This window comes from Netta rufina (assembly GCF_964035555.1).
Source record: "Netta rufina genome assembly, chromosome: 7".
Taxonomy (NCBI): domain Eukaryota; kingdom Metazoa; phylum Chordata; class Aves; order Anseriformes; family Anatidae; genus Netta; species Netta rufina.
In genome coordinates this window covers 25,314,371-25,340,053 of record NC_140130.1, presented here as the reverse complement: position 1 = coordinate 25,340,053, position 25,683 = coordinate 25,314,371, and the positions used below count along the sequence as shown (strand labels likewise).

The 25,683-nt window shown below is 35.9% G+C and overlaps 1 protein-coding gene across 1 annotated transcript in view; it reads left to right on the top strand.

Moving 5' to 3' along the window:
* The window catches only part of CFAP43 (cilia and flagella associated protein 43), a gene marked incomplete at both ends in the record, with an annotated part of 43,738 nt that overhangs the window by 3,309 nt on the left and 14,746 nt on the right, over positions 1–25,683 (top strand). Inside the window, 21 exons of the mRNA XM_084290214.1 lie at positions 170–266; positions 2,439–2,606; positions 4,150–4,300; positions 6,843–6,993; positions 8,820–8,882; positions 10,050–10,129; positions 10,878–11,009; positions 12,090–12,206; positions 13,261–13,341; positions 14,077–14,225; positions 15,264–15,367; positions 16,516–16,656; positions 17,940–18,109; positions 18,456–18,608; positions 19,037–19,167; positions 19,946–20,111; positions 20,669–20,779; positions 22,273–22,350; positions 23,748–23,873; positions 24,288–24,392; positions 25,105–25,221. Of these exons, the coding sequence (XP_084146340.1) occupies positions 170–266; positions 2,439–2,606; positions 4,150–4,300; positions 6,843–6,993; positions 8,820–8,882; positions 10,050–10,129; positions 10,878–11,009; positions 12,090–12,206; positions 13,261–13,341; positions 14,077–14,225; positions 15,264–15,367; positions 16,516–16,656; positions 17,940–18,109; positions 18,456–18,608; positions 19,037–19,167; positions 19,946–20,111; positions 20,669–20,779; positions 22,273–22,350; positions 23,748–23,873; positions 24,288–24,392; positions 25,105–25,221 (2,591 nt within the window). The remainder of the gene's footprint in view (positions 1–169; positions 267–2,438; positions 2,607–4,149; positions 4,301–6,842; positions 6,994–8,819; positions 8,883–10,049; positions 10,130–10,877; positions 11,010–12,089; positions 12,207–13,260; positions 13,342–14,076; positions 14,226–15,263; positions 15,368–16,515; positions 16,657–17,939; positions 18,110–18,455; positions 18,609–19,036; positions 19,168–19,945; positions 20,112–20,668; positions 20,780–22,272; positions 22,351–23,747; positions 23,874–24,287; positions 24,393–25,104; positions 25,222–25,683) is intronic.

The following is a 25,683-nucleotide window of genomic DNA, read 5'->3' as shown; positions in this document are numbered from 1 at the left end:
GTGATACTTAGGGAATGTTTTTGTGATCAAATTAAAACAATTTGGTGTGAAGCAAAGGAATCACAGCGTCTTTGAAGAGTGGATACAAAGAAACTGACAAGAGCACTTTGTCATAGTATACAGAAAGTCTGGGCAATTAGAGCTCACGTTCTTTGTTTTCATGTTTTAGGTAATGTTCAGTTGGACTACACTGTACTTGCATTTAGTTTCACAGGCCCTTATCTAGCTGGTTACTCTTCAATCCCAGAATTTGTTCTTTCAGTATGGTAAGAGTGAAAAAATTTCTTTAATACTGTTTGCATTTAATTAATATTTTTCTGTGTGGGCTATTTTAGCATAAATTAAATTAACAAATGGGAATGATAAACTGGTTGCCTTCATCTTTCTTTTTTTTTTTTTTTTTCCTGATGGATCATTGTCTGCAAACCTTCTGTGCCCAATTTGCTGTTGTTTTTGTTTTTGTTTTGTTTTGTTTTTTCCTAGTACTAGGCAGAAAGGCTTGTTACTTTGCCACAGCTATCTTCTAGCTTCTTCAAAATTTTTATTTTCAGTAGTACTCTTAATTACTTGTGCTTGATCTTAGTTCTGTCTTATAGGTGTGCTCAGTGATTACACTATCATGTGTCACTGGGTTAGATCATCATTTTCATCACTGCAGTGAAAAGAAATATGTGATACAGTGAAGATGCAGAAGGTCAAAATATTTAATTGAATTGTTCTGTAAAAATAAAATAATGCTCTTGCCTGCATGGCAAAAATTGTAGGAATATACTGTATACCTTCAATGTAATTAAGACCTTTATATTTCTTTTACAATGATTAGAGAAGAGTCAGAAAGAGTTCACATGCTTATCATTCACAGAATAATATGCATGGTCTAATATATTTGATGCATGCCCTAAAACAAAAACCCACTGTCTTGAAAGACTATTCTAGGTTATCCCTAAAATGGAAACATCTAGAAATATTTAAATGCTTTAAAGTAGTGACAATTTCCAAGGCCAAACAACGGAAACCTATTTGAATCTGCACAAATTCAACTGTCAGCATCTAATTACCATTAGAACAACCCTTGATTCCAGTCAGAAAGAGTTGAATAACAAAAGAAAGCCACCCCATGATATTAAACTTAGAATTTATAATAACTTGAATAGAGGTAGGTGAATTTACTGTGAGATCAGGACCTTCCTTTTTGCAATTAGATTACAATGTGCATTCATTGTAGAAATTTGTACAGAGGAAAGAAATCCACGTTTAGCATTATTAATGCAATTGCAATATGATGATTACACAATTCCTGTATTTTAAGCACGTAGTTTAGAATAAAAGGTGTAAGAGATGTTTTGGAAGTTAACTGAGAACAGAGAAAGCCTGTGGGTAACTAAAAGCTGCCTTTTGCTTGTCTTATTTTATCCCCAGATCTTTATTATTTTCTGTTCGAAGGAGAGGCTCAATTTCAGATTCCTGCTTTAGATACACGTACCGTAGTGCTTCAGATCTTAATAAATTATCTGCTCTAAGATTGTTGGCACTGTTAGGTATGAGATGAGAATACTGACATCTTTAGAGAGAGACATCTACGCTGGTACCTTTAAAGTCAGAGTTGCAGCTTATAGGTTTCTGTAATGTTAATGAGAGTTAGTGCTTATGTGTGAATACTTCTCATTTTTTTGCATGCACTATCAATATTACATCATTGTCTTGCATCCTGATCAGTTCCTGAGAGGAAATTTCTTAGAAGCCAGAACAACGCAATTAAATTAAATCCATTTACAGCACTGTATGCATTTTAGTTTTCTTCATCTCAGCAGTAATGACAAATACAAGAGCTATAAACGTTATTTAGATTGTCAGATATACTGCCAATGAAATTAAGAAACAGCTATAACCGCTTTTTCAAATTATGTTAATCAGTTTTCAGACAGCACCTAAAAATGCAAATTCAAGAATTAATCTGGACACAGAAATATGTGAATTAGAGTATGAGACTATACAATAGGTTACACCAGACAAAGGTATTCCCATGTTATGTAGAGCTGTATGTAACAGCCCCATACAAATTCTGTGCTGTTCTTTGCCCAAATTAGTTAATGCAGCTGTAGCATGTGCCTGCATTCACAGCACAATTATTGTACAACCCAAGAAATTCATTGATAATCAAGGGCTGACTGAGTTTTCTCTCTTTCCTTCTGAGTTCTCAAAGTTATGTTACTATTCCTTCTTTTTGTAGCAGTACTAATTTTATGCGTGGCTAACTAACCACATCCTTTTCAGTCTCAGAACCTGTCTTGTTTGACAACATAGTTTTTAGTCAGTGGCAAAGTGTTTGTTTTCCAATTGTGATCTTGAGTGTCAGTTAGAATCACATCCACATATTTGGCTTAAATGTTTTTGACGACTTCAGTGGATTTGATTTTCTTTTATTCTCCTTAATGAAGGAACTGGCAAGACAGTATCCTCCTGTGCAGTGAGTCCCAGCCAGGCGTACCAGTGACCTCGTTAAGTTTTAATCCCATGAATTGGCAACAACTGTGTTCTGCTAATGAGAGCTCTGTTACTGTCTGGCATATTGAAAGGAATTATGATGAGCATTACCTTAAGCAAAAGTAAGTAGAACACCTTTCAAGTTTAAAAAAAAAATAAATAATCTATAACTATATTTTAATGACTAAGACTAGCAACCTACATCTGTTTGCAAATAATTTAATTCAATTTACTTTGTCTAGCCGTTACAATCAGTAATTGTTAAATAGCAACCAGTTTGATTCTACCTAGTTAATCAAGTGAATTGAATTTATGCTTTCATTTCTTAGCACTCTCATATCCCAGTCATGCACACTATTGAAGCTAATACTAACCGGCATTTTTGGTAGTTGTCTCTATCAAAAGCCACCCAATTGCATTAATATAGTGCCTGGACTGCTTTCCTGTTCCTGCAAGTGGTTGTTCTGAGCACTGAGTGGGAACGTGCATTGCTCTTGTGGCTATGAGACTGCTGGGTATGGCTCGATTGCTTTCTAGTAAGCATTGTTAAACAATATGCAGTTACAATCACTAATTGTACCAAAAGCAATATCAGGTTTCTGTGTGATATCCAGCTTCTGTGGTCAATTTACAGATGTAGAGGGGGTGGCTGTGATAATGCAACTCACTGAGCACAGCAAACCTAGGATTTATTTATGCTAGAAACTTTTTTGAGTCTGATATAAGAGGTGGACTAGTATGCATTGTTCAAGACAGGGATCTTGAAGTATAATATATATGCTGTTGCAGTGGCAGCTATTCTACAATCCACAACAGCATATTTCACCTCATTAACTATGAATATAACCAGTCTATTACCCCTGACATGGTTATACTACTAAAAGTATAGATGAGGCCTTAATCTGAGATCTGGAAGTTGAAGGCTTGCTGCCTTTTGCGAACATACTGATACTCTTTTTTTTATCTTCCACTTTTCATCTACATTCAGTAGATGTTAAACCTCCACTGAGAATTATTTTACATAACATTTTTTCGAGTTCTATATAGCATAGTTTGTAAACTATAGAATCCAGAATTCCCACATTATAACAGCCACTTATACACTGATTATCAACTTATTAACTTTATCCAAATAAGCATTAAGCTTGAATCCTCACAGCACATATATACAAATTAGGTGTGTGGCATTATTAATCCTGGTTAATAAGGAAACAGAAGGATAGAATATTTGTTTGTCCAAAGCAACAAGAAAAGACAATGAGCTAGAATGTGGCAGTCCACTTCAGCCAGTTAGGAACATCCCTCCTTTGTAGATAAATGACTATTACTTTTCAGTGACGTGGTACATGCCATGTAGAATGATTCTCTACAGCAATATTGTAGGAATTGTTCAAGACCAGGTTAGATGGGGCTTTGAGCAACTTGACCTAGTGGGAAGTGTCCCTGCCCATGGCAGGGGGACTGGAATTAGATGATCTTTAAGGTCCCTTCCAGACCAAACCATTCTATGATTCTATGAAGAGTTTTCCATTATTATTGCCAAAGTAAAGCCCATTAACCTAGTCGGTGTCTCCACATTTCAAAAACATGCTTCCCATTTTTGTATCAGCATTTACTATTTGTGATATTTCTTTTCCTCAGACAGTGTCTCTTGCTTTTTCACAGCCTTGTGAAACTCCCTCATGGACATGGGTCTCCAAATCTTCATGAAGATTTGTTTTTCCCGGATTCTAGTGATGAAGATCCCTACCATGACCCTGTTATGCCAGTTTCAGCCATTGCCGGATTGGTAGGAGATGAAGCAGAAACATTCATGGTAGCTACTAATTTTATGTTTACTATCCAAGTCATTATGCACTGGGGGGAATTGCAAATGTGTGTCTCATAAGTTAAAGCACTCCCTTCCCAGCCTCCCAACATGAAACATATGGCTTAGGAACATCAGTTCCTGCACAAGTTGATCTGGATACATTTGCTGTAGAAGATGCTTCCTTGAAATACTGTTTTGTTCAGATTCTTATGTTGAAAAGTATCTAACGCAGCAACTTTCAGTGAGATGAAATTACTGAGCTGGCTGAGTTCTTCAGATATCCAGATATCTTCAGACTGCAGTTGCTGTAAGGAACCAACCTGTACGAAGTATTTAGTGCTGTAACTACCATTCCTCACTGACTTTATAAATTGACAGGCTGCTGCTGCAGATGTTTAAATAAATGGTTGCTATCACTGATGATTTGTATTCTATTACAAATGTACATGAGCAGTTGTCTGACTCTGGACTAAAATCTGTATGTCAACATTTGTTCATACCTTGGAGTTATTTTCCTCTCTAACATTATGGGGTTTTGTTTGTTTGCTTTTAATTAATAAGAGACAATGTGGTGCTCCTGGGGTGGTTAATGAGGTGCTTTCAGTTTAATGCAGTGGAAACAGTATCATAGCCTGATGAAGCTCTCTTAATCCCCACAGAATTCAATAGAAGGATGTGTTTTCTTTATCACTAAGTCCAAGTCAGCTGAGGTCAATGTTTTGTTGATATAAGCATCAAAACTGGAGAACCATTTATTTAGACTAATAAGTAGAGGAGTTATTGTCAACCTGTAGTCCGTGGTTCCTTGGAGGCAGTAGCCCACTCCTAAGGAATGTGTGACGGGCCAGTAGGAAAAGCAAGCCTGCTGCACGTGCACCCGTTTGCTTGGTAGGTGTCCATGCTCTAGAACAAGATGCTGAGGCCAGGTATGTACCAGAGTGTAACCACGACGGGGCAGCAGAGTGAAAGGAATCGTAACATCCTCAAACTATCGAACCTTCATTTCTTGCATAATATGGATTTAGTTTTGTTTCAATATTTCTTATAGTTGGGACTGACGTTTTTTAAATTCTCTGCAATTAACAGCCCAATTGACTCCACTTCATCACCAGTACCAATTTTATTCCACAGACTTTTTATAAAACTTTTAATGACGAGGATCTATCCTGGATATTTTTTTTTTCTCTGCAGAGCTGCTATTCAAAAGGGAGAGAAGTTTAAGAAAAAAAGACTGCATCATTATTATGCACCATTGTACCAATGCACAGTTCAAGAAGCAACCTCATTTTGGATTTACATAATCTCATCCTAGGATTAGCATATTTTATCTCGTTTGCATAAAGGCAGTAATGACAAAGGAACATTATAGAAGTTGTCTTTACACAGGAAGCTTCTGATTCACAGTAGTTCATTTGCAGCCTTGCCAAAGATTTGTGCTATTCAAGCCTTGTAGAATCAGGGAAAATGCCTATATTAGATGTTTTTCTGGTGAAGTCCCAACCTGCCATAGATTTATTAGTTCGTCCTATTTGATTTATAAAGCAGTAAAGTAGCTCTGCTCACATACATTGTTCTTTGAATCTTCTTTTAAATGTTCTCACAAGGTTTTCTCATGTGTTTTTACATTTTTTCACTGAAGCCTCTTCAATCTGATTCTTTCCATTCTTGGTATTTATATAACCCCTAGTACTGTTGTATCTGAGCAGGTCACAGTGTTTAATAATATTTGGTGGAGAGGTACTGTTCTTCCTGTTTTATGGATGACAGATTTATGAGAATTGTTTTAGATGAAATTCAAGGCACATGGGAGGTCTATGGCTGGGATATTTCTAGAACTAATTTATAAATGACAGAAAGTTTGACAGGGCTGTTTTTTCAGAACAATTTGGATATATGATAAGAAAAGCTATTCGAACAAAGTGCGTTTTAATGCTAACATGTATGCAAGACCACATGATGAAGAAAAAAGTAAGTTATGTCTACAAAGTACAAGACTCTTCTGAAAAGCAGTTTGAACAACACTTATCAGGGTGATGTCATAGGGGGTAACTATTTCAATTTTGGATTCTGGTGCTATTCTGGTGTATAAATCCCATGATCTGGGAGCTCATTGTGTTTAATTTTATCATAATTTTATCATTAAAAATTGGAAAATTAAATGGTTATGGTGGGTCAAGATCTTTGCAAGAGTATGGAAGATTCCAGAGGGATTTCCAAGCTAGAAGACAAAAATGTTGGAGGATAAATCCAGGAAAAAAAAAAATATATATATATATATATGTATAGTACATGCACCATTTTTAAAGAAAATATGATTCATTGTTTAGACAGGCTTCTGGGGAGAAATATGAGTTCTCTACCTCTATCTCCAGAGACAGGCTTTTCTGGAAGTTGTACTTGGTTCCTAAATTCCTAGCCTCAGTGAAAGGATGGCTGAATGTAATAAAATCAGACTTGAGATAATGATTTTTTTATTGGCCTTAAAATGTATGCAACTATACAAATATTTGCCGGTTGCTAATTTAACTGGTTTATTTTTGTGCTGAAGCCTAGAAATGATATTAAGCCTTTGGTGCATCCTACTGCCCACTGCTGGACTGCAACCTCTGACATTTACATGGGCTGTAAAGAAGGACATATTTTGAAAATTGATGCCGAGACACTCAGTGCTTGTGTTCTTCAACAGAAACCTCTACCAGGTAAGAAACAGTTCTGTTGTGTGTTTTATTCATGTAAGGAAGAAGATGGGTAGGACAATGAAGGCTTTTTTTTGCTTTCTTTTCTTCTATTGTGTAACTCACAGAAGATGTAAAGCTATATAGTAAAGCCATATGAAAAACGTTGTTCTTCTATTAGTATGGTAAACATTTTAGAATGTCTGTTGAATTTCTAAGCGGGTTTCCTTAGCACCCTTTAAAAAGCATTCATTTTTCTAAGGCAAGAAAAAAAAAAGCTCTATCTACATGAAAACTGTTAAATAAAATGAAAACAGTTCCAGGAACCTTTATCTTATTAACAGCCCTATTAGATTAAAATAAAACTATTACTATACCAGCTATACACAGTCCATTTACTGCTGGTTAGGTATCAATAATTTATTTGATTTTGCATGAAACGTTAGATTGTCCTCATTTGGAATGTTAGCTAATGACAGAACAGATCTTTGAAGGCTCAGGTTTAGCATGATATCAATTAACAGCACAACTGAATTGAATATAATGCTGCTTAGTATAATTCCTTAAGGTCAGCTGTTACATAATCAATTTTCTAATGACAAGTCTGTAAGGACTATCAGGCTTTATTGCAGAAAGTATGAAGCACAGAGAGTGAGCAGAAGATGCCTCTGGCTTAAAACAAAGCAGTCTACATTTAAGTTTTTCTAGAATGCTCAGCACATGTCCCTCAGATTCATTGCAAACTACTAAGGTTATTTGTCTCTCCCATATATATTCCGATCTGTCTGTTTGCATGGAGACCTCTGGCATGCTGGTGAATAAAGTTTTCTGGCAACAACTGCACATTCCATGCCTTTTTTTCTGGGCACCCTGAGGTCTCACCCCTGCTCCCCACCATGTGCTACCTATCTAGGCCTGTTCGGAGGGTTTCTAAGCTGGAGGACAGTTAGAGGTGGGCAGCATAAACTGTTCTGGCAATGGCAACCTGCACCCTGTCATCCTTTGCAGGGATGGAAGGTGTCAGTCCTAGTGCACACATGACGTTCACTGATTCAGTGAACTGGTGGTAAGAGGAGTAGTGGAACAGGCTTCTCCCCAGCACTAGAAGGGGGTAATATGTTGTTGTAAACCAGCATAGAGCTGTTCTGCTAATAAAGACTGAGAGTTAATGGACAGGCTGACAATAATCTTGATTTCTTCTTTTGCTGTTTAAATTATTATTTTTTTTAATTTGCAGCAAGTGTCCCTGACTTTCCCAAAGTACTGTATGTCTGTTCAGTTTTGATAGTTAACACAAAAATGGAAGGCTGCTTCTTAAAAAAAAAAAAAAAAAAATTAAAAAAAAAAATTAAAAATCCAGCTGTGTTTCTCTACTTTTGAAGTTATCAGATCTATAGGTTTACCAAATCAAGAGTTGGAACAGGAAAAGCTGAGGTGTGACTAGAAGTGTTTTTGCCTGTTCAGTAGAAAGAAACAAAAATGTTTGCTAGGCTTTTACTTGGCCTGTTCTTTGAGTCCTGTCCTAAAGCTGTAACAGATTTGTTGGTAATCGTATAGATGCTTCTACTTAATTTAAAATACTTAAATTTAAATCTGTCTCTAGTACAGTACTCAAGTGCATGTCCAACCTTAAGCATGTGCTGTATTCCCACTTCCTTTTACAGCTGCCAGCTGAACTACAGAAAGATTGTGCCTGCCCAGTTACCCAAAGCCTTATCCCAATGATGGATATTGGGAAAGAACGTACATTTTTGATTCAGTATACCAATTCCAGTCTTTTTTGCAGTAGACTGACTTTTAGTGCAACATTGACATATAAACAAGGCTGATGTTATTTTTCTTTTGTGCAGAACACATGCGTAAAGTATCGGACGTGGTGGCCTATGTTCGTAGAGAAGTATGGAAAAGAAAAGGTATTTCCATGTTCAAATCAAGCTAATAGATTCTTAAACAACACCAGTGACAGCTAAGAGTAATAATACGTGAGTACAGCTGGAAGTCACTGGTTAGAAGAACTCAGATAACGCTGGTCTCTGTAAGACAGATGAATGACAATCTTTTTTTACGTGTACCTGATAAATAACTAATCGGTTTTGTGCTGATAGACAGTCAAATGAATAGCCTCAAGAGAAACAGTGGCAGTGAAATAATATCTGTTCTTTCAAATTTAAATTGGAGTAAGTGATGTTAGAGTAGGTTCTCTTCTGCTTAGTTTTAGTAACATTTTTTTAGAGCTGCAGTGACTTGTAATTTAGTTGAGTTAGGATTTAGGGGTTGTTTCCAACACTTTGTTTTGGGTTCCAAAGTGCAAAAAAGATATTCACGTTATGGAGGACACATCATGGAGGAAGTGCAGCACAAGGCCACAAAGATGATTGCAGTTTGAATACTTGACATGGAAAGATGGGCTGAGAGAACTGTTTGTTTAGCCTGAAGGAAAAGGGATATCTTACTATTGTTTTAGCCACCTAATGAAAGGTAACAGAGAGAATGGAACCAGACAGGAAAGGATACAGTTTGCATCAGCACAAATTCTGGGTAAATAATAAGAAAAAAAAAATCATAGTGAAGACATTGGGACAGGTTGCCCGAAGAAGCTACGGAATATTTATTGTTGGGAATATTCAGAGTGGGTATCAGCTGTATATGACCCTGATATGACGCTGGACAATGTGATTCAGCTTTGAAGTTGGGTCTAAATTTGAGTTGGCCCTTTGCTGAGCAGGAAGGAGGGTGGATCAGGGGATTTCTAGAGTCCCTTCCAACATAAATGGCTGTTATGATTCTGTTACTGACAAACTTAGTATATTGGCCTTTGTAGCTATTTAGCAGCGTTTACACAATCAAACTATTTCTCAGATCAGTTTGTAGTTCATCAGACCACAGTAGTATTGTCACTTCAAATTATGTATACCAGCCTTCTCCAGTATCACCAAAGCCAAAAGTCCAAAGAATATGCCATTGAATTGTAGCCCATAGATCTTCTTGCTCTCAAATAGTAAATTCTCCCAGACTTGAAGTCGAGACACATTGTTGAAATAAGTTAAATTTGATATTTTATGTCGGTCTTGTGCTCTCAGGTGGCAAACCAAGGGATCTGCAAAGAACAGTTGCATTTGCCATGGCATTTTGTAACGAGGGACTGTACACAGCTGGAAATGTAAGGCATCCTTCATGGTCTTAACTTATTCATGCTGCGTGAAAGTCAAAGAGTATTTAAATTGAATACATTTGCAGAGTTCACTACAAAGACAGGAGCTAGAAAAAAAAAAAAAAGGAGGGTTTCAGAGCTATAACAGTCCTCTGACATTGTGTATATTTTCCTATTTTCCTTGTTAAGACTTGGGACAAGAAATTGGAAGGGAGCAGAGCAGGAAGAGATTCTGTTTTTGTAGTCAAAGAAGCAACGAAAGAGGATAATACTATTTTTAACAAAGGACAGGGAGATTCTAGAGGAACAGAAAAGAAAGATGAACTTGAAACATGAAAGTAGAGAAAATGGCCAAGAGAATTGCAAAATTGTTTTGTGCAAAATCTGCCTCATTGTTTAACCCTAATGCATGACAGTACACTACTGGTTAAGAGCGGAACAAATTCTGACACTTTAAAAAAAAATAAAAAAAAAAAAAAAATATATATATATATATGAACTACTAAATATTAACTGATGAGTCTGTTGTTATCAAACATGTGCTGTTACTGAGGAACACCTTAATTTTTCAATAGATTTATTATCCAAGGTAAGAGTCCTCTGGATGTAGACAGACTAAGATCAAATCAGACAACTAGTCATGGTATAAAGTTAAAAATTGTTAGTTTAGAGGCTTTCAGAAGTTCTTGCTGATAAGTTTGGCGGAGTGGGCTAGGATGCATGACCTAGACCTGATGATTTGTACTTTTCTGAACAGGAGGGCATTTTATTCTTTTATCACATCAGAGGTCTTCAGTATGAGATGAAAATCTGCGCTGACATCGTAGAGCCTATATCCAGCCTCCTGTTCTCTCCTGATTACACAATACTTCTGCTTGTTACTGATCAGGTATAGCATTTGAGAGAATAGCATCATGTAATGAGATGTTCCTGTGATCCTGTATGTGCATGCCGATGCTGCTAATGTGAAATGTCCATAACGTGATTCCATAAGCCAACAGATGTATCCCAGCAATGAACTTGGTCCATGTGGTGTTTTTAACACAAGATTGGAAACTTGTAGTGAAGCATGGAGAAATCATTTTCTACAGATGGTTGATTATAAAGAATAGTTGTTTCCTAATTTCCCAACAAAAACAATGGTTTAGAATATGGATTCAGGGTCTCCAGTGTGTCCAGGCCATGTGGGACCTACTGTGCATGAGCTCTAGGCTTAACATATGCCTGCCCAGTAAGAAAAGTGTAACTTGGGTACATCAGACCTACTGTGGCTATGTAGTAGAGTTATTCTGCACATTCATGCTGAATTTCTCTGGCAATCCAGTCCAAGATTCTTCTTTGACCAGCTTGATGTCCAGATATCTTACGCAAGGGGGCCAAATTCTCATATTACAGCCTTTTTTCCACACCTTTGACCATTTAAATTGGCATTCCTAAGGTTCTTTGGGATGGGGGGAGGTTTCAATGGCAATGCCATGGTAAGTTTGGTCACACTCTCTCTGATTCAATTCTTCTTTTGTAAAATGAGTAGAGCGCTTCTAGATTATTTCTCGATATCAGTTATGAATCGCTTCTAAGAGACTCTGAGATCTTTAGATAAAAGCATCTCTTAAAGCATGTTGTTTATGATTTGCATTTTGTGCTGTTTAAGTATATCTATTGATTCTTGGAGTAAGATGAAATAGGATGTTTTTAAATTGTTTTATTGAAGTAATTTTGAGAAGACAAAAAATGTGACTAGCTGGATCAGGATCACTATCAAGTGAACTAACCTGATGTTTAGCTAGTGTACGTTAATATAATCTGCTAAATTCAGCTGAACTCTACTGGGCACTTTCATTTTAGTATCAAATAAAAACCTTTAAAGAGTGAAGCTCAGAAAAATTGGTGTTTTTTTGCTGAAGTATTTGAAAGCTTTTAATGAAAAGTTTGATAGCCCAGTGATGGATTATTTGTTTTTATTTGTCAGGGGACAATCTATACTTACAAACCTGCCCGCAGAGGAGAAGCTGTCAAACTCTTGGATGCAAGCAGCAGTTGTTTTCTGGCGGCTGATTTTCTTCCTCCAGAGAACAAGTACTGTGTGGTATGAAATGATATTCTCTTTATACATAAGAGTGGCTTTTTTCAGGTAACTGATATGTTGCTAAGGCACAAAACCAACAGTCTTACTGGGACTCATGATGTTTGTTACAGTAGTATAACTACTCATTAAAGGATGTAAATGGCATTAATTCAGGTATGGCTTACAAAAAGGTCAGAACTTGCTTTAGAATACAGGGTAGATAATTCACAGGTGGCTAAAATGTCACACTGGTTTTGCTGTCGATTTGTATGACTCACAAGTGTTCATGAACAGAACTATGTGAATAAAGTTCAGAGAACAGATATTGAAACAAGGAGTTCCTACTGATATTTGCAGCCCTCAGCACAAATTGGAAGAGAGATGCCTCTGTCATGGGTCCAGGGAGAAAGAAGGCCTTACTCATGGCTCTGTCCATTCTAAGAAACTCCTTGCTTTCGTTCAATGTCTTTGACCTCCTACAAGACACACATTTTAACCAGCAAATCTGATTTGTCCCCAGGCCATGAATTCTTCAAGTAGGAACCCTGGGGTCTTAATTAACTTTGCTGAATCTGTTTCTTTGTTCTTAGCATGGGAACGATAAATTTTACTTCAGAATAAGTAACATGAGGGTTGATTGGTCTCTAGCCATACTTTACTGTGGAATTATAAAATTGTCTGAGCATAAGAAAACGAAGCAAAATTATGATATGCATCATTCTTCATGTGAGAAAGCAAAGACCTCTCCTTAAGCACTTATTTACTTATTTTTGCAAAGAAAATTCTAAGCAGTTTTTTTTTTTTTTTTATTGTTGGACGAATGCTAGTATTGATCAAGCTTATGTTTTACCCTTGTCTCATCTTGCTTAAAGACCATTCGGGTAGTTGCAGCAATTCACAAAAAATATTAAATATTTTCTTTAACTTTGCATTTACAGCAAAAGCAAGATCATTCCAAGCAAAAACCTTGATCTGATACACTCAGTTGACTGTATATTCCATAGAATAGCTACTAGCTACTTACAGACTATTTGGTTATTCCACCTTCATCTGACTATGTTTTTCTTTGTTCAAGTCTGTAACAATTTCAGGTGAAGTACAAGTTTGGCTCCTGGAAGATGGGACTTCTCTTAGCAAGACAAACCTTAATATTGAGGTACACGTAACTGGGAGTTCATGTAGTGACTGATACTTAAAGTCTTCATCTATTTTTTTTTCAATTCGTGACGTAATGTTTGATTAAATTGGACAGTTTTGAGGAAAGCTAAGTAGTGTCTTTAAAGAACAAATGAAAGACTTTAAAAAGACTCTCTTTTGGAGTGATTTCTTGACCTAATCACAAAGTTAACTCAGAAAGCAGAAAGGTATTTCATCCTAATGTCCTAGTGATATGTCTTTAAGCATTTATTAAAAAAAAATAAATTATCTAAATCTGTATGATATTACTTTATTAAATTTGTATTTCCAATGAGTATCAGAACTGACAGGAAATGTTTCAAGTGTATAAAAACTGAAAGCCTTGACTGATCTGAAAAACAAGTTTTAGGAATTGAGTTTGAGTTGATAAAGTATTTACAACTGTTAATGCTTTGTTGTGATTGAAGATGCATTTAAGTCCTGAAAAATCCTGTCTTTTTTTCCAGAGGAACAGAGAATTATTTTTTGATAGGTAGATACGGAGCATAAGAAAAAATGCTTATGATGTCTATTAAAATCCTTTATTTGTAAAAAAAAAAAAAAAAAAAAAAAAAAAATTTTAGATTGGTTTTTGGTTTTCTTCTCCGAATTGTAGAGACTTGTAAATGGTAAAAGAAATTGCATACTAACATATAGCATAATGTCATATAAAATGATATGGAGCTGTTGAGTAACTTCTATATTTCTTAACTAGGCAACTGCTATGGCTTGCTGTCCCTCCTCAAACAGTGTTGCTATAGGGACCAAAAGTGGTCAAATATACTTCATTGATGTTACCGATGTTGAAGCTCCACGGGTTGTTCACATAATTTTTCTTTCCACATTTCCAGTACTATCTTTGCAGTAAGTATGCGGTAACAGAGGCAGGAATAGTATTGATTTGTCGCTCGAATAATGCAGTTAGTTGAAGAAAAAAATTGAAGTTTTTATTCTAAAAATGTCAAAGTAAAGTATTTTAACTGTTTCAGTTGTTTGTTTGTTTTTTTTTTTTCATTTTTTTTTTCCTGTATTCCTTGCAAGAGTAGTACCAGGATTTAGATGAGAAAAATATAATAAGGTTGAATTTTTATGAAAAATGAATGGAACGCTAAGGATACTGATGTATAGGATCCTTCTTGACAGATCACCATATGCAGTAATTATGTGCAATTCCATGTATCTGAACTTAGAGAGTTATTTGTCACAGAATATAAATTCAAGGTCTTATGAAGCTAAATTTAAGCCTTTGGGTCATCCCTTCTTATATGGTGGATCCTTTTGTTACAATTATTAACAGTTCATTTGCTAACAGTGCTAGAATTTACCAGTCCTTCTATAAATAGCTCTTGTGATCTGAAAGGATTACTTCTTTATTTTTCAATAATAATAAAAAAGAGAGTATTTTATTTCTATCTTAAAAATAAATGGATTTTGAACTGCTAAACATTAATGTAAATCTGCCTGTTACTTCAAGAGTCAGATGGGATCTCTTGTCATAATTACCTAAGATAAAACATTAAAAATAGATATGGAAAGGAACTTATTTAACATGAAATCAATGCAAAGACATGTCTATTCAAAAATATAAGAATATGCTTAGTAGTTTTATTTAAAATAATTTAACTTCAAAGGAAGCTGTTAAAATAGATTGCTACGGAATGACATCAACTTTAGATTGCCAACCCACTCAATTAGAAATTGCACTTAGAGCACTAGGATTTAGATCAGGCTCTGACACTGTAAACCTACAAGTTGAAATTTCAATTGCATTTATGCCCTTAAGGTAGTCAGCAGAGTTATGAAACTGTGAATAAAATTTGACCTTTTTATTGACTGCACCGAATGGTTTTTAGAATTTAATATTAAAAATCTGTATTTTACTTGGATTTTTATTTTACCTAGTTATGACCAGAGTGGCCAGTTCCTCATCACTAGAGCTACAGAAGAACATATCTTTATTCTAGATGCCCGGCCTTCAAAAGTATTCCAGGTTCTTGGATATATAGGTAGTATTTGTAGTAACATAAATTACATCATGTTTTCATTATTTGTTATATTTTATGTTTACTTTTTAAAGTATATTACTTAGTCATCAGACTAAGTCACCGTTCTTCATTCTATGTAGGTTTTAGGACGAGCAACCGTAAAAATATTTTTCCCATCCATTTCCCAAAAAAATCATGTCCTGAACAATCTCATCACCCCATAATTTTAGTTTGCAAATGCACAAATACGACTTTTCTGCCAGGACATGTTTAAGTCTCAGGGAAGAGATTGGATCAGTTGACCAACTGATCAAAAGTCCAGCACAAAAGTAACAGTGGTGGCAAAGAACTTAATATCTCTGTGGCCCACCATGTGAGGACTTATACTAATGATCTATAGGTCATGACACCTGAGAGCAATCTCCTGTTACAAATGCCCACCCCAGACTTCTTTAATATGGGTGGAAGTGTCAGGTTTGGTGATTTTTACTGAAGAGTAAAATATGATGGAATTTTAAGTCACAAAAAAATTCTTCTAAAATTTATAAATCTGCTTGTAGTCTCAATTCCAATAAGGTTGTAATTCTGTGCATATAGATTGTCATCTTTATATATAAAGCCTAAGTATTTTAAGTACATATACATATAAAGTGTAAGTATTAAGTATAAAGGGCATTATTTTATAATTTTAATAGGTTTGATTTCCCAGATAATACTTGGATAGTTGATATGTTAAGCCTATATGGCTTAATTCTGAAGATTATCTAAGGAGAATTACAATCAGAATTTGCCTGATCATGTTCTCCTTGTCTGGCTGACTTCTTAGAACAGGGCCTTTCTGTGCTTTATCTGGTTGTTATCAGCAGACTGTCTCAAAGTTGCTAAAATTCAAGCTAGGTGTCAACTCAGATTTGAATGTTTAATATAACAAAAACACGGTTGGTGCTCAGCATTCTCAGTACCCATTGCCTGAAGCTGAAGTTGTGTGGATTCAACACTTCTGAAGTCAGGTTGTGGCTTGCCTGACACTTTAATACAAATTCAAAATAGTATAGTTGTGCTGAGATGTGTTCGGAACTGAGATCTCCATTTTGTTTCACATGATATCACAGTACAAATGTTACCATAAATTGGTAAGAATTTACATTGGTGGTCCTTATCTGCTTCAGTGTTGGCAGATGAAGTGCTGGGTCTCTCTGTAGTTTCTGACTTCGAGAACAACTTAGTTGAAGTAATGGTACTTCTTAATGTAGCAGAGGTCCAGCGAGCGAGGCTGGAAATCTTTTGTCTGCCTTCAGCACTCACCGAAGGTAAGAACTCAAATACATACTTCATAAGGTTTTCCTAAGACAACAACATATTTTTGCCATTCCTTACATAAAATACTAATAATCTTAACTTCTTTCTTTCTTCATCTCATCTGTACATTTTCCTGGGATACCATTTCTCATATGGCTGCCCGTAGACTTAGTCAGCTGAATCATTTCAGCAGAAATATTGTGATGCTGTGAAACCCAAGGAAGGAAAAAGAGAAGTGATTCACATGCAGAGTCACAAAGGCTAATTGCAACTGGTGTCCTCACCACACAGCCAGTGCAGGACAGACTTGGTTGTGAGTGACACCTGCACTTCCAGTTTTATGTCTCTTCCAGCCAAGAATTTCCAGTCGAGCAATACAGTTTGAGGTTTCAGTGATATCTTCTGTATGTCACATTACAGAAAAATCATAGAATGACTCAGGTTGGAAGGGACCTTAAGGTCATCTGGTTCTAACTCCCAGAAAGGTAGCTTATGTTCATTATTAACATTTTGTGTCATTTTACATTATATGCAAATGGTGACTAGCAAAGCCTTTTTTGGAGAAAAATAAAACTAAGTCAACCAAGTGTCAGATTTGCTTGTTATTTACATATATTTTTTAAAAGGCCCTACAATTTATATAAACTTTCTAAAACATAATTTTCAATTAAGTTAGTATTTTCTCTAAATATCCAGTAATGTTGGATTACTTTTTGCCCAATTATAGACAATTATGTTGAAGCTTGATTTTGAAAGATACTGAGGATCTAGAGTTCTTGCATAAGTCTTAATTTTAAGTGTCTCTTCTTGAATGCTCAAATTAAACAACCAAAATGAATGAAATGCCCTTCGAAGATATCAACATAAGTGCTTTAACCAATACCACCCAGGCTGTGTATACTTCATGGCAGAGAAATCTAAATGTGATCTAGATGAAAGCAATGATGCCATGATCCTTCCTGCAAACTAATTTGCACTCCTCATATAATACCCAAGAAAGTCAGGTACATTGGTGTAGACAAATTTTCTCATCACTCTGGCTATACTGCTTCTAGTGCTTATTCAGAGCTAGGAGAGCTCTCACTGTTTCACTGCAGTATAGCAGTGTTGCTATATTGGCACAACCCACAGAGTTAGTGTTAGAGCTATGAATCTTAACTCCCATGCTCCTCCTTGAAAACTCAGATCATGCTCACTCTTTGAGATTGTTTGGTTTCAATAATTGATAGGTGGAGCACCTATATTAGTGGTGGGGATTTCTCTCCCTACCTATTTTTTTTTCCAATTTTTTTAGATAATGAAAAGTTTGTTAATGAACAAGGAATGCTAAATGCTAGTGCCATTAAAAAGGAGCAATATGATCTGGATTACCCGTTGAACTCAGCGGTCAGACTGAAGGATAACACAGTGTATGGCTACTGTACCTGTGCACGTGTCATCTGTAAATACAATCTCTCTGAACAGGTAATTCCCTGAAACTGTTATATTTTGGGTGGTAGTGAAGTACCAGCCAACATTTCTGTAGATAAGTGAATACTGAAGGATATTTTCTAAAAAAAAAAAATCCTCTCTGCACTAAAATTGTCTACTCCATTCCCAAATGTTAATTTTCAGTGTGCTACTACTGCTCAGAAACCTGGCAAAAGAAATCTCCTTGTTCTTTTACAGAGAAAGTCAAGTACTGGTTCTTAAAACTCATGTAGTTTGTGGACATGTGATCAACAACCCAAAAATCTATTGTTAGTCTCCTTAAAATTGTATAGATATTTCCGTCAACTCAACTGCTTTTAACATTTCGTTTGCTTGGCAGAATATTTTGGAAGATCCACCAGTATTGTCATCAGAAAAGAGGACTCCTAGCAATCAGTTTGGATCAGGATTCCTCTGCTTATCACCCAACAGCCGATGGCTAGCATCAGCAGCAAAAGATGGTGTTTTGTTCATCTATCACACTTCTACTATGGTAGGCAAGTGTTCAGGCACAGGCTTTGTTCGGTTTACACCTGAAAGAGCTGTAAGAGCTACTGTATTTCACTGCAAGCTTTTATTCACTTAAATATAAGATGTTCCTGAAAAATTTTTGTTAAACATGAATTGACATAACATTATACAGTACAATTCTTTTTATAATGAATGTGAATGTGATCACATTATACTACTTACTTTCTTTTCCAGTAAATCTTCAGGTAGATAATTTTACTTCTGTCTCCTACAAAATCTATATACTAGAAAATTGCTCCTATCTGTGGTCAAAAACTATGACCTCTAGTCTTTTATATACTTTATATCGATATTTTGGATAGATCTCTATCTAAAAATAAAGCAGCATAATTTACAGACATCGTCTGTTAGAAAAATATATTTGCTGAACTGTTTCTGTGACTTTTCTAGGAAATACTTGCTCAAAAGCATTGCCACTCATATCAAGGAGGGGGAATCAGATCCACAGTATTTTCACTGGATGGCAAATTCATCCTCGTTAATGGTGAAACCGATGGTGCCCTGGTGTGTCTGAAATGGAAGTATGTGTAAAGTGGCAGAACAATATTGATGGTGTCCGTTTTTGGATCCTGACAGACTAATTTTTGCATCTACTTGTGATTCTAGACTTCCTCTTGATTAGTCTCAAAGTAAGGAGGAGAATTTGATGCAGCTGGGCAATAAAATCACTCCTTTCATCTGTTGAGGTGGTCTCCCTAGCTCATGAAAAGGTTCCCACCAGCCTTGTAGGGAATGAATTGTACCTTGGGTGTGGTTACAGATCAAGATCAGAGTGTCTTCTGAGAAGTATTACAGATAATGGGCTTCTTGCTACTTTCAAGTAAACCACCTGAGAGGGGCTCTTTGGGTTTATGTGAGTAGGAATTTGAGATATCTGTCAAGATACTGTTTCAACTCAGTGAGTAGGAGACATCACAGTTTTTCAAGGGAATTTAACTGTGGCTGTAGAGAGCTATTAGATACAAAGAGTAAGAGACAGTTGAAACTACAACTTTTCTGTGGTATAAAGTTCAGGTTGATGCAGAGATCAAAGATCTCTTCAGAGCAATATTTATAATCCGGGTAATCCATCTTTCAAAATTTCTAATTCTGTGTAAACTTCATTTAATTCTAGATATATTCATATCTAGATGTATTCAAACAATATGTATTTTAGATATATTCAAACAATATTGAATCATATGTAAAAATACTCAATAGGCATGTTTAAAAAACTTAATGGAAATATTATAGAGAATATTTAAAACTTCAATTTTTATAATACACAACAAATGCATCAGTGTCCTTTCTATTTACTAGGAAAATAAAGGAAACTGAAGTTAAGGAAGCTGCTTTTCATTGGCAATCTCTTCTTACTGTACTGAACAAGTCTATTTCAAATGAAAATGCTGTGTTAAAATGTATGGCAGAATGGCACTTTGACCCAGAATCCACATCGGAATCACTTTCAGAAAAGGAATCTAAGGTATTTTCTTTCTTCTTGTGGGAAAAAAAAAAAAAAGTTTGATCATTATCCTAAGATTATAGATAAGAGCTGTCTTCAAAAAAAAAAAAAATCCTTTTGTGAAAGTAGAACACCCCTTGTATATTGACTATGATAATTATTCATTTGTGGAATAGCATTATCAAGGAAATTGAATGGTTTATGGGAAGATGACATATCTTTGATTTTTACTTGTTTGTTTTTTTCTCTCCTCATATGAAGTTATGTCATTCGCAGTTTGATGTTACTGATAAATATTGTGAGTTACTAGTTACATGTTTTTCTGTTGAAATCAAGCAAAGCAGTGATTACAGAGGTCAGTACACTCATCCCATTACAGTCAAAAGTCTTTGCAGAACAGCAAAGCTTTGCTGGGTCAAACCTGGGGAATCATTAGGGAATAAAAATACTTTAACACTCTCTGGAATTTGGTGGTGGTAGTACTGCTTCTAATATGAGTCCATCTTTAAAATTTTATTTCGGGTTCTCTTTCATTCCCTGTAAGTACTTACGATGAATGCTTATGTCCTTTCCTTCAGGAGGCAGCAGCTCAGTCGTCTAATGTAGAGGTGACAGAAGATGAAAACTTCACCAGTTTGCCTTCAGACAGCACCAGTGAAATGACCTGGCTGGGTCAGAAAATAAAGAAGGTATTTTTGTAGAATAAGTACAAACCAAGGCCAAAGTTCTCAAGAGTCAATAGTCATTAGAGGTGTCAAATTATATACAATAAATGAATGCAGTTTTAAGGCATTGTGATGTAGGCTTTTAGAAATGCTAGGTCAAAGTTTTAAATACATCAAGGCAGGAACCTAGCACAACAGGAGCTGTAAAGACCAAGACCACTTCTACACAAGGAATAAACTCAGTAAATATGCCAGACAAGCTGGCTTCCCGCAGAAAGGTATGAAGACATTTTTCTACTAAATGTGTCAAAAAGTTGCACAAAAGATCAGTACAAGTAACAAGGCAGGTGCTTTCTTCTTCTTAAGGGCCACAGTTAACAAACTACAGCAGTGTTAAATTGATAGTCAACTATATGACATTAATTGGAGGAAAAAAAAAAACAAAAAACAAAACAAAACAAACACTTTTGGGGTTTATTTCAGGTTAAGGTTGAGGTGAGTATGTTATGCAACCACTTTGATATGAGCCAGAGCACTGTATTTTGTCCAGCTTTTGGGGTCAAATGATGGCAAAATAATTGTCTTTTACAAAGTACCATTGCTTTCTGTATCTTAGAAAGTATCTAAGTAATGACCGTCCAAATTATGATACAGTTTCACAAGTAAATGGAGTGAATCTAAGACATAATTCTAATGAAACTGTGGAATCTTTTCCATCCCTCTCCCAGACATATATTCCTGTTTCTTCTTTCATACGGGCACTCGTGCTTTGAGTGTCTGCATTGGAATTTTTTTGGCAAATCCTTGTGACTGTGCATCCCCATAACTGCCATGTGAATATTAGTGTCATCTTAGGTACAGGTGATAAGAAGCAAAGATTGAAGTGTAGCAATGTGGTTCCAGGTTGAGTTAAACTGCTTATTAACGTTTTAGGAGATCTGCACCTGACTTTTAGAGGATATAGTCCATGTATTATCAGAATCATATTTCCATTCCATGCAATCAATAGCTATCATCTTACCTTAAGCTGTAAGTTTATTTTAGAAAAAAAATTCCAGAGGTGGAGAGCAATTTTAATTTTTTTACAGCAAGGCTGTAGCAGCAAAGAATAATATTTCACTCTTTGAAAATCAGTAACAGATACTGGTATACTTCATTTTTTAAATATCCCACCAAAAATGCTTAGTGCCAATGAAAGATCTAAGGAAATATATGGCACCTAACAAATCCTGTGAGTGTGCTTTACCCAGTTCAATGTGTTTGAAATTCATTTAATTTGTGATTACTTCTTTCTTTAATATTTTTTTCTTTCAAGCTCTGTTGATGTAACCTGGCTGGACAATTTTTTCTCTTGAACAATTCTGAGAACCATCCTTCTGAATTAGCATTATGTCTGTTTCAGTTATCTCCCTTTGGAGTTTTGCTTTCTGTACAGATAATGTTCCTTTAGATTATTTCAGTCTTTTTTCTCTTCCTGTCTATTTTTGTCTTTCAACAATATATTTGTTGTATGTCAGGTCATGAGAGAAGAGACTGAGAGGTTTGCTGACCAGAAGAAAGAACTTCAAATGGGAATTAAGAAGCTGCGTAAAACTGTGAGTTTCTTTCAATAATAATGTCTTGACTTCCCAGCTCTTTTTTTTTTTTTTAAAGGGGCATTTCCTTTATAGCTACCAGCTCTAGACCTCTGTTAGAGTTTTGTCATAAACTCTGGGCAGATGGGTAATAAAGAGGCATGCTTCTTGAGGTGCTATACTCTGAATCTCTCAGGAGCTACTGTCTGGTTCTCAGTTTCCTTTGTTCCAAAGAAATATTTTGTACCAACTTCATTCCTTGACCAATCTATCTCCTCAGCAGGAAAGTTTTTGCCTAGCATCCTTCTATTACAAAAATTACTGTCCTCTCTTCTTCCGTTTCCTTCCATAAAAATTGTTGTCCGCAAGAAGCAGTCATCTAGAGCAGGTTGCCCAGGACCACGTCCAGACATTTTGAATATCTCCAAGGATGGGGACTCCATGACCTCTCTTGGCAACCTGTTCCAGTGCTCAGTCACCCTCATACTAAAAAACAAAATAAAATAAAATTCAGTCCAGAACTTCCTGTGTTTCAGTTCACATCCATTGCCTCGTGTTGTCACTGAGTCCTACAGAATAGAGCCTGTCTCTGTCATATTTGCATCCTCTTTTCAGGTATTTATATACACTGATGAGATACACCCCTCCCACATGCCCCTTGAGACTTCTTTTTTTCTAGATTCTATGATTGTACAGTCCCAGGTCTCAGTTTTTCAACATAAGAGAAATGCTCCAGTCCCTTAATCATCTTCTTAGGCTTTTGGTGGACTACCTCCAGTATGTCTGTATCTCATTTGTACTGGGAGTCCCAGAACCAGACACTGGTACTCCAAACGTGGCCCCACCAGTGCTGAGCAGAGATGAAGTGTCACCTCAGCCTGCCAGCAGCACTCCTTTTATTGCAGCCCAGTATACTATTAGCCTTCTTTGCTGCAAGGGCACATTGTTCGTTCATGTTCAACTTCGTGTCCACCAGAACCCTGAGGTGCTTCTGTGGAAAGTTGCTTAGCACCCAGCATGTACTGGTGCATGAAGTTTTCTTCCCCTGGTGCAGGATTTTGCACTTCCCTTTGTTGAACTGTATTGAGATAGATAACCTAATAAAAGTGATAAATAAAACAACTAATAAAACAACTTCAGTGCTCAGAACCTGAGAGTCAAGCATTGTTTACTACAGATTCTTAGAAAATATACAGAACTTCATATATTGCATCCCAATCAACTTTAAAAGAAAGATGAAATACATTCATGTAGCACTCTGTCACAAGCTGTGTGCAGACCGTTCTACCCAATACCATGAAACAGTTAAAAGTGAAGGCAATTAAAATCATTTTACCCGGTATCAAGTTCTACAATGTTAAAAATAGCATCTTATCTATTCGCATTCAATTAATTTTTGTTTCTTAATTAAAAATAAGGTTCAGAAAATGCTGCATGAAAATGAACAGGTGCCAGACATTGAGAAACTGGAGCAACAGGAGTTCAACCTGGATACAGAAGAACAGAAAAAAGCGCAAGCAGAGGCTGAACAAGAAGTGGCCAGGGTATGACAGAATGGCCGTGGGGAGACGTTTTAAAAGTGGCAGTGAAAATGAAAAAGAATGATTAAAGAGTAAAGAGGATGGTCTCAAAATTGCTGTTTGCTGCTGAGAAGTAGGAAAAAAAATAAAATCACATTTTGAAGTAGGTGAAACTTTATGCAGACACTGTTAATGGGAATATGAATTATGCCAGAAACTGTAACTCTGACAGTATGCTGAAGTTCTGGGATTCTTTTTCTCTCATATAAAAAGATTCCTTTCAATATCATGTGATACAGGGTTTTGGAGAAGGTAGCTCTGAAAGTACAATATAATTAAACGTTAGTAATTATTTTAATCTGTTAGTGTTATTTCAGTAAATCAATAGAAACTGCCTGTTTTGCACTTTGTCTTATGTTATTTTATGTACCTTGAAAGGTGAGAGAAAAGATTGAGATGGAGACTTTAGCCAACTGCTACTTGCAGCATGTCATCAGACATGAGTGCTGGGACTCCATGTCTGTAAAAGGACGTACAGTTAAGGTAACCTCTGCTTTTCACCACATTTTCTCTACTAGTTTTTTGATTCCTTTAGGTACAGAGACAAAATAAATAGATGTATAACACATTTCTGATTTACTTATAATATGGGAAAAGGCTTACTTCTCAGGCCTCATGCAATTTTTTCATTTTGTTCATTTTTCTCTGACCCTGGCTAGTTTTATCTTCTAAGGTGAGTAAGAGTGCTGATAAGCAGATATGCAATTCCTTAATTCCTTGATCTCAGAGAATATCGTTATGCAGTTTTCCTGAAGTAGTGGTAAATATCATTTTGCTCTGTGCCATGAGTATGACTTCTACTTTACAAAATATAAAGGCCAAATTTAGCACTGATTTTGCCTATTTCAAAGAGAGGGACATTAGTCTAACTGGTGCTACTGGATTATCTCACGGGTGGTGAAAGACCAAGTGTTTTTACAAAAATCTAGTTCTGGTAGAATTCCCTGTACAAAAATGCTATATCCACAGATTGTTAAAAGGAAGAAAACAACAACAAAAAAATGAAATCAACTATTTTCACTACCAAATAAGCAAGCGCTTTTAGTCTTATTTTTTAATATATTGCTATATTATTTGCTCCTCAATTTTATTCCGGATTTTCAGTCATTGTGACGGTTTAACATTCAGGTATAGAACAAATGAATTGATAAATGCTTTATGAAGACCTTTTAACTCAGTTTTTGTTTTTGAGCAGTGTTTCCATATAGCTTGTGAAGTGCAGAATTATCCCCTGAAACAACTTAATGAAGAAGAGCTGGCAACTTTGGAGAAAGTTCGCCAGTTAAGGAAGATCGAGGCAGCTGATCTTAAGGTACAATCTCTTTGAAGTACTGCAGAAAGGCATTTTGGATCAGGATGTTCTGAATTGAATAGGCATCTTAATCCTTCTTTACAGAGATATATTTCTGAGCTCAATTTTCTTGCTGTAGAAATTGTCCAAATAAAAATAAAAAGATAAGCAAAGATGAACTGTGTTCTTACTCAGAACAAATATATCAGTATTACAGAATCACAGAATAGCTGAGGTTGAAAGAACTCTCTGGAAGTCTAGTCCAACACTCCTGCTTAAAGCAGGGTCAGCTACAGCAATCTGCTCAGGGCCATATCCATTTAGGTTTGGAGTATTTCCATGGATGGGTTTCCATTAACTCTGTTGGCAACTTGTTCCAGTATTTGACAACCCTCACTTTAGAAGTGTTTTCTTATGTTTAAATTAGGTTTTCTGTATTTTGATGTATACGCATTTCCTCTCATCCTATCACTGGATACCACT